The 8,523-nt window shown below is 43.1% G+C and overlaps 1 protein-coding gene across 2 annotated transcripts; it reads left to right on the top strand.

Moving 5' to 3' along the window:
* Positions 1-6,617: 6,617 nt before the first annotated feature.
* Positions 6,618-8,523, top strand: LOC112877010 (transcription factor bHLH18-like). 2 transcript variants are annotated; one of them, XM_025941206.1, is made up of 4 exons: positions 6,618-7,074; positions 7,223-7,708; positions 7,806-8,153; positions 8,259-8,523. In XM_025941206.1, the coding sequence occupies exons 1-4, from the start codon at positions 7,036-7,038 to the stop codon at positions 8,325-8,327; spliced, it is 942 nt and encodes a 313-aa protein (XP_025796991.1). In that variant the 5' UTR covers positions 6,618-7,035; the 3' UTR covers positions 8,328-8,523. The 2 variants fall into 2 exon arrangements, with proteins under 2 accessions (XP_025796991.1, XP_025796992.1); XM_025941207.1 differs by having other exon boundaries at positions 7,204-7,708.

Genomic DNA, 8,523 nt, shown 5'->3' with positions numbered 1-8,523 from the left:
CACTGGTCCTCGTTGCCATCCGAGCACCGGACCACCGCTGCCGATGGAGCAGTACGCCGCCGCCCCTTCCCGGCTGAAATTCAGCTGGCACGGAGCATCCCGACGTCGGTGAGCCACAAAATGGAACCCCCTCCCTCTCCTCTTTCATTTCCCCCACTTTCCCCGCTCTCCAGTGGCCAAAATCGCCGGCAATTTGGCCCACTTTCCCCGCTCTCTACCTTTTTCCTTAGTTTCCGCGTTTTAGCTCTGTTTTAATCCGTTTGGTAACGTTAATCTTATTTTAGTGTGATATGTAGTTTCGTAGCATCATTGTAATATAGCTCGTGTTTCATAATTAAATTTAGGTTTAATTTATTTAATACTTATCTGAACTAGCTTATCTAAATTAAAGCTAGTTAGAACTCTACACCGGTTTTTATAATTAATATTAATGTGATTAACTACCAACTTACATGTATCTTCTAATATAACTTAGTTCACACATGACTCACAAAGTCTATGCTTAGAATGCTCTCACCTGTCTTTTATTTCCAAGTTAAATAATTAAATGGTATAATTCATGCAGAAATTTTATATATAAAATATAAATAAATATGAGTTAATTATAAACTTGGATATTTCTTTTAAATATATTTTACATATGTTTTCTAATTAAAATAAATGCAGCATATAGTTCTTATCCATTCTTTTATAATGCAAATATTTCGATAGCTGCTTTTCAACTGTAGCTCCATTTTTAGCATTTCTTACGTTCTCCTCGTGATTGTTGCTTCGAACTCTATCCTTTACTATGCTCTTTGAATGCTTTTTTTGTTTGATTCTCTAGTGTTAGATGTGGTTATTTTTTTGTTTTCTTGTATATTTGTGTCGATGCTTGTCGCGAGTAGAAAAGAACTTAGTACGAGAGCTACGAAGAGCAAGTGTTGAAGACTCTGAGGAGCTATTCTCTAGAATAAAGGTACTTTTATTCTAATAATATTTATTTATATTTATGCTTGCTTATTTATATTTATGTTGCATGCATTAATATGATAGGATCCATTTAATCTGTGCTTGAAGCTGGGTTTATCTTTAATGCTGGGTAGTATGCTTAGCTGCTGCACTTTGGTTATGTATGGTTCAATGATGATGAATAGTACTGAAACAACTGTTTACTTCTCTATGGATCAACTGGCTTGTTTAATGAATATGATTAACGAAACTACGGAGTAATCACCCGGGACAACAGTGCAACCATAAGAACTAACAGGCTCGGATCTTGTCTAATTAATTAGATATCTCTAGTTTGTTAGTAGCATACCGAAAGACGCAAGAGGGGGACCTGTGATTAGGGGTTCGCTGCCTACCAAGGGTATACACTTTTGTTTGGTTTTTTATCACACCTTAGGGGAGGTTCACTCACGCAGATGCTAAAACCTCACGGGCTACTAATTGTTAGGGGTCTTTGTAAAGGTTTCGTAGTGTATCGATGCAGTCATACCTCGAAAGTGTGATGACAGTGCCTGGCAAGCACTGCGTGATGAGTAACATGACTTATGGGTAAAGTGTGCAACCTCTGCAGAGTATAAAACTGATATAGTTGTGCTCACGGTTAAGAGCGTCCTGGACCCTCGCACGACAACTTAATTGGAATATGTGCTTTAATTTAGTTGACCCAGCTTTACTTTACTGTTCTTATCTCGCTTTTATCATTAATGTGGGTTGGAAAATACTTATACCATAGGTTTCTAATAATTTAATATTTATTAAAATGCTAATGGCAGTCAGTCAGCCAGCCTTTTATCCTTATTTAGGCCTTGAATAAGTCTTGAATATCATTTATTTTCTAATACACCTGCTCGTTGTTGTTATAACACCTGCTAAATTAGGTGCTTCAACCCATGTTAAACAGTGTTTAAACTTTCAAATTCAGTCAAAAACAGATCAGAACCTTCACCTGCTCCCGTTTCGCACCCGTTGGCGCTCGGCGCGCGGCGAGCATCTGCTCGTCGGCGTGCTGTGCCGCACCATGCGCCGGCCTCCGCATCAACCCTTGCAGGGGCCTGCACGACCCCAACCCCCCCCCCCCCCCCCCCCGGGCCACGCACATGCCGCCGACGTCCGCGCGCCTCACCGCACCACCATCCCGTGACGCCGGTCGTCCGTCCTCACATCACTGCTCGCCGTCCTCGCCCACTGCACACCGGTGCACGGCCACCAGCTCCGCCACGGCCTTATGTCCCTACCCGGCGCCCTTTTTCCTTCCTTCTTCTTCACTGCATCTTCTTCATCCTCACGCCAAGCCGAGCTCAGCCTCCATCGCCGAGCGAAATCCGCCGGCCATGCCCTGTACCCTTCTGATTTTTTGCGCACCGAGCCTCCTCACCACCCCCTCCACCTTCCCCTCCATTCACCCGAGCTCCTCCCAGCCGAACCTGCCGGAATTAGCCATTTTCCGGCCGCCGGAGCAGCCTGCTCCACCGAGCTCCACCCCCAACACTGAAGAACACCTCCGGCCGCCCCTCATCGCCGTTCGACCCCAAAATAGATCCTCGGTGAGACCCTCAACCTTTCCGGCCCTTTTCCCACCCGATTCCCTCGCCGCACCACCGGGAACGGACACGCCACCAAGCCGACCTGCCTGCCGCCGCCGCTTGCACGTCGCGGGCTGCCCCTGCGCCGAGCCACGGCGCACCGCGGCAGCACTCGGCCGCGCTGGCCGCGGGCCCTCCCTACTGCTACCGCTGGCCGGCCTCGCCGCCGACGGGAGCCGCGCGCCGGCCATGACCCGTGCTAGCCATGGCTTGGTCCTGACACAATCAAGCCGCCCTGACCAGTGGGGCTCGGTGGTCAGACGTGGATAGGGTTAGAAGTTTTTGAATTTTTGTTTTATTCCGAATGAAACTTATAAAATTCATAATAAATCAAGGCAAAATGCTAAAAATGCAAAACCTATTTTGTTGGATTGGATAGATCCAGATCTACAGAGGAAAATGTTCATGCCTGAGTAATGTCCTTTTTACCCCTCGGAGAATTTAATTTGTGCTTAAGCTTGTTTAATTAGTTTCTGCAGTTCTGTTAGTCCAAAAATCATGGAATTTATGCAATAGCTTACTTTATGCATGTATAGTTAGTCCAAAAATCATGATTATTAACAAAATTTCATGTCCAGAAGCTGTGTCTAGCTTTGTAGATCTTTATTTGATCATGCTAAGGCTAAAATAAATAGTTTCTTTTGTTAATAATCGTTGGTAAATTTTTGTTGCACTCTTTATCAGTAGCCAATCATGCTGGTTTAATTGTGTTACCAGATTATGGCTGCATGTCAAGATTTTGCATTTTTTTTTTGGTTCCTAGCTATAGTTTTTCCTTTTAGGGTTGTTGCTAAATAATTCTTTTATGCATATGTAAATTCAGCAACTTATTTTGTTCAGTTGTAAATGATGTTAACTTATTTAGTATTAGAAAGTGGTTTGCTTTTATATAACTTGATTCTATTGCCGATTAGTTAAATAGAATCTCTAGTTATTTTTTCATGCTTTTATGTGTGTGCTTAGCCTTTCTAAACGAGTTAGTAAAGTTTAATTGAAGAATCTTTCAAAAAAATTTAATTGAAGGAAACACTTCAGGTTAAAATAAGTTTAAAATTGAACTCACACAGCAGCACCCATCTGTTTCCTTTATGAGTTTGTTTGTTTTATTTACCCGGTAAATGATTGCCCAGACATATATTTTCTTTCTAATTGCATTGCATTGCATCGTGAGCACTCATGCATCATATCATTGCACCGCTGTTCTAATACTTGCATTGCATCATTATCATTCATGTAGACGTAACAAATAACGTAGTCTACAAGTTGGTTGCTGAGCCGATCCAGGAGCAGCACGAAGAAGTAGTTGATCAAGCTCCAGAAGATGTTGCTAACCCTACTGACCTAGAAGGCAAGCCCCTAAGCATAACCTATTATTTTAAATTATAAAATGTCATCTATTTATTTATTGCGCATTATGTTACTATGAGTTGATTGAAACCCTAGTTGCATGATCGCTATCACTCGGTCTTATACTAGTATGTGTAGATTGAGCACTGCCTTGCTTAATAGGACTCGGTAAAAATCGAGTGTTTTCCCATCGCTCGCGAGATGTAGGACCTATGTATACTTGTGGCAAGTGAGATAGAAATAATGATGTGACGTATGAAAATGGAGACCGGACAGGGAATGATATGAAGATGTAAGTTATGGCAACAGGATAGGATTTCTAGATGTCTTAGCCCCATCTGTGTCGATTAAGTATCATTCGTTGTTGGCTCTGCTGATCAAGTTTGAACAGTACTAATCACATGCTAGTAGTAGGAGGTAGTACCTCGGTCACTATGGTGTTTGAGCTGATACCTACTTCTCCAATCGAGTGCTAGTCAGTAACTCATGGTTGACCCGTCGTAGATATCGGTGGGGATTAGCTACTTGCGGGTCGAGGGGTGGTTCAACCATTTTGTAGTGGTCGACGGAAACGGTTGATGCTTGTGACTCGATGGGTTGCATGAGTTGTGTGATTAGGTTTTTCTTACAAGTATTAAATCGAATCGATTCGCCGCCGCTCTTGGATAAGAGAACCTTGATCGCCGAATCACATTGTAGTAAAGCAGTGAAATGAGAGGATGATAATTGTTGTTGCTTGTCTAATCAATTATTTTTCCACACTGCTTGTTGTAGGCCTGCAAACATAGAAAAATAGATGCTCCCATTTAATTCAGCTAAAACATTGAAAATAAGGATCCACCCTTAGTCTCTCTTTGGCAAAACAAACTCCAGAGCCCAAAAGCCTTGCATACTAGGAGTCGACTAAGTATATACCACTAGCCGGATAAGTCTTGCTAGATATTAGTTGCTTAAGGTATGTTATTCAAATTATTTCAGGTCCCGATGATATAGATTTCTGTCCTTGTTGCGCTTGCCTCGATGCGGATTGTTGGGAAGTTGCCGGACCGGATGCTTAGTCATTTGGTGGTATCAGGTTGCACACGCGTGGGCTGTGTGTACATCCATCATTCACGCCTCATGTATTGTAGTTCTCGAGTTTTCTTATATCAGATTTTTATTTAAAATTTCCGTTGAACCTGTGAATTATTATGTATTTGAATTTGATTTGTAAAACTAAACGTACCGTACTCTATATTGTAATTGTATTTGTACAAACTCTGGTATATTTAGACTATGTGTGCTCACCTTCGAGTGAGAGTTCTGATGTTGTTTCAATCGATGAAATTAGTGGTTGAATGGGGATGCTACCCAACAGACTGTCCGATTACACCGTTTTAAGTGCATATTGGCCAGATTTACTATTTAAATGATGGTTAGTGCACTTAAACCTGTTTAATTTGGACAGTTCTGCCACAACTGTGAAGTTTTTTGAAGATGTTGCTGAGTTTTAGGCATACGCAACCCCCGGTCGATTGCTTGTAAAGTATGGAGCCGTCGTTTCCAGGATAAAGTTGTATATCTCTGATAAACTTTTAATTATTTTAATTCTCTTTTTCGTAACATTGTTGCTTATTATTCTATTATAACATCACTATATATATGGAATTTGATCTTAGCATACATATAGTTGTGCATTCGGTTTTCTTTTAAAAACCAGGTGTGACACTTAGGATAAAAATTAGAGGGTGGTGGCAGGCTCAAGAGCAATCTTTGTGTAGCCAACGACGTAATTAATATAACAATAAGATTAAAGAAGAAGTAAGCTATAATGGTCTACTAGCTAGGATATGTTACGCATATATAAAAAGGAACCAACAGATGCAGCGCATCTGATCAGTGCATCCTACCGGACACAATAACACTTTCAGTCAGAATGAAGTTGTTGGCTAAGTAATAATATTATATATATCCAAGAGGCCTGGTGGGTAATATATCCTTATCCATGAATCAATGACATCCATTATCCTTATCCATGTAGTGATGGGCCTGTTTCTTTAACCTCTGGTTTTGTGCCTCAAACTGTGGGCGCACAAAACCAGCCAACTAACCACACACACTAATATAAACTGCTTGCTGCGATGCGTATATTAGTGATTAATTAATCAGTGCAACCATATATACAAATTCCTTTTCTTCTGTTCGGCTCAATAATTAGCTGGTAGCTAGGTAGAGACAGTTTTATTTGCACCCAGTAAAGCTGGCAGTACAGCAGAATGAATTCAAGTTAAAGACTTCAAACTGGTCGAGGCTATATAGGTAAATATCACTAAGTGCGTTCGCTTAGAAACAATGGCTCCACCAACTGTAACATGGGAGGTATGAACTGTTTGTACCTAAGATACCATTTTCGATACCTAGATACTGAAATTTAAGATATAATTTTGGTACTTTATGGTATTTTTGATAGACTGTAAAAGGGCTTTAATAAGAATTGCATGGTTAAAGATTGCAACCACACGAAAGAAGGATCCCACATTAAACAAATATTAGTCTCGGGAACTAACTAAGTGGAATACTTGTTTAGTTTTATTGCCAACAGCACTTGAACAATTGGAAGTCCTTCAAGTAATGGAAAGTGTACCAGCAATTGGGCCTTGTTGAGGGATCAAGAACAGCCTATATATATTAGCTTTGACTACCACATGCATTCGCTCGGCAGCCTCAATTATTACTGGAGAAGATGGAAGTCAACTTAAAGCACGTCTATGTAGCATCACATATACTTGCTAGGAAGAAATTGAACAGCTACCTTCCTTTAGTTTTATCTATATGAAGCATAAGGGCTCCTCCCTACTCCATCTTTGCGGTCTCAGCAGCAAACGAGACCGACAACAAACAAGTTACTAATTTCATCTTCCATTTCTTTCCTGAAACCACCATTCTATACATTATCTTCTTCTCCATTATTCACGGGCGCGCCAGCTATATCGACATTCTCCATTTGTCCTGGTTTTGGCCAATCCACTGTGATAGCTTTCCTTTTAGCTCAAATACAGAAGTTTGGACAGTGACACTGTCTTGTGTATGACTGCGGTCCAGAATTGCACTTGATCCTATTGAGGTGCATACAGAGATGAACTCCTCAGCCAATCATCAATGGCTGGAAGAATTGGTAAGCCCAGCCGTACCCCAGATGACCTCATCTTCAAATTAAAGAATCCATCAGTGTAATTTGCACTGTCAAATTCATGCATAATCCTTGTGTGTTTTTCTTTCCTAACAATGTTTGCAACTGATGAAGATCACAATGCTGAGCGCAGGAAAACGAAGATCTCGGGGAGCTCGACTTCATTGACCTGCTGAGCATGCAGCAGCTCGCCGAATCCCTCGCCGACGAGCTCTGGGACCAGCCTACTCAAGAACAGCAAGTACAGTTGGATTTGGATCAACGGCAGCAACCTATGTACCCGACAGGCTTCTCCTTTCTCGGGGACATCCGCAAATCCTACGCGGAGGGATTCCCGACGACGATGGCCATCAGCGCGGGCGGCGGAGACAGCGTGTTCTCCTTCACCGACGGCAAGTCGAAGCAGCTGAGCTTCTCTTCGCCAGAGCCCAAGCAGGACGGCGACGCCAGTACAACTGCCGGGAAATTCGGCGCACGGTCGCCGGCGACGATGGAATCGAAAGGCAGGCGGAGAGCGAGCTCGAGCGTGCATGAGCACGTCCTTGTAGAGAGGCGGCGGCGGGAGAAGATGCACCTCCAGTTCGCGACCCTCGCGTCCATCATCCCTGACACCACCAAGGTGAGCTAAGCTAACTACCATTCGTAGCTAGTCGTCAGAGACAACAAAGGATACATGACTAATGCCCTCAGGGATTGGCTGTTCGATCAATTCCCAGAGAGACAAGGTGTCCCTCCTGGGGAGCACCATCGACTACGTGCACCATCTCAGGGGCAGGCTCAAGGCCCTGCAGGATGAGCAGTTCCAGAGCACCGGCAGCACGGCGGAGTCACCACCGCTGGACGCCCGGTGCTGCATTGGCTCCGAGGATGACGGCGAGGCGAGCCAGAAGATCGAGGCTGACGTCCGGGGGACGACGGTTCTGCTGAGGGTGGTGTGCCGGGAGAAGAAGGGGGTGCTGATCATGGTGCTCAAGGAGCTGGAGAAGCACGGCCTGTCCATCACCAGCACCAACGTCTTGCCGCTCGCCGATCAGTCGTTGCTGAACATCACCGTCACCGCGCAGGTGAAATATATACATCAATAAATTATTACCGTGGAAGGAGGCTTGAAAATGTGTAATGGTTGTTGAAAAAATTATGTGTTTTCCTGTTTCTTTGTAACCATGCAGATTGAAGACGGATCTTCTACCGCTGTTGAGTTTGTGAATAATCTAAACTCCGCTCTGAGAAATTTTTAGGTACAAATTTCAGTTTAATGGACGAAGTATTGACATTTGTATGTACAAATGGAGATCGAAGTGGCAGCAACTATAGCTAGTTTGTAGGTGATTAGTGACCCCGTGTCCCTGTTCTACTTAGCTTTGTTCAAGGAAATTGATACCTTGTGTTTTTGTTCTGGCAAAATAAAGGGATGCAACTTTGTATTTTGGGATA

Source organism: Panicum hallii, chromosome 9 (assembly GCF_002211085.1).
Source record: "Panicum hallii strain FIL2 chromosome 9, PHallii_v3.1, whole genome shotgun sequence".
Taxonomy (NCBI): domain Eukaryota; kingdom Viridiplantae; phylum Streptophyta; class Magnoliopsida; order Poales; family Poaceae; genus Panicum; species Panicum hallii.
The sequence above is the reverse complement of the archived record's forward strand: the minus strand, read 5'-3'. Positions and strand labels throughout refer to the sequence as shown.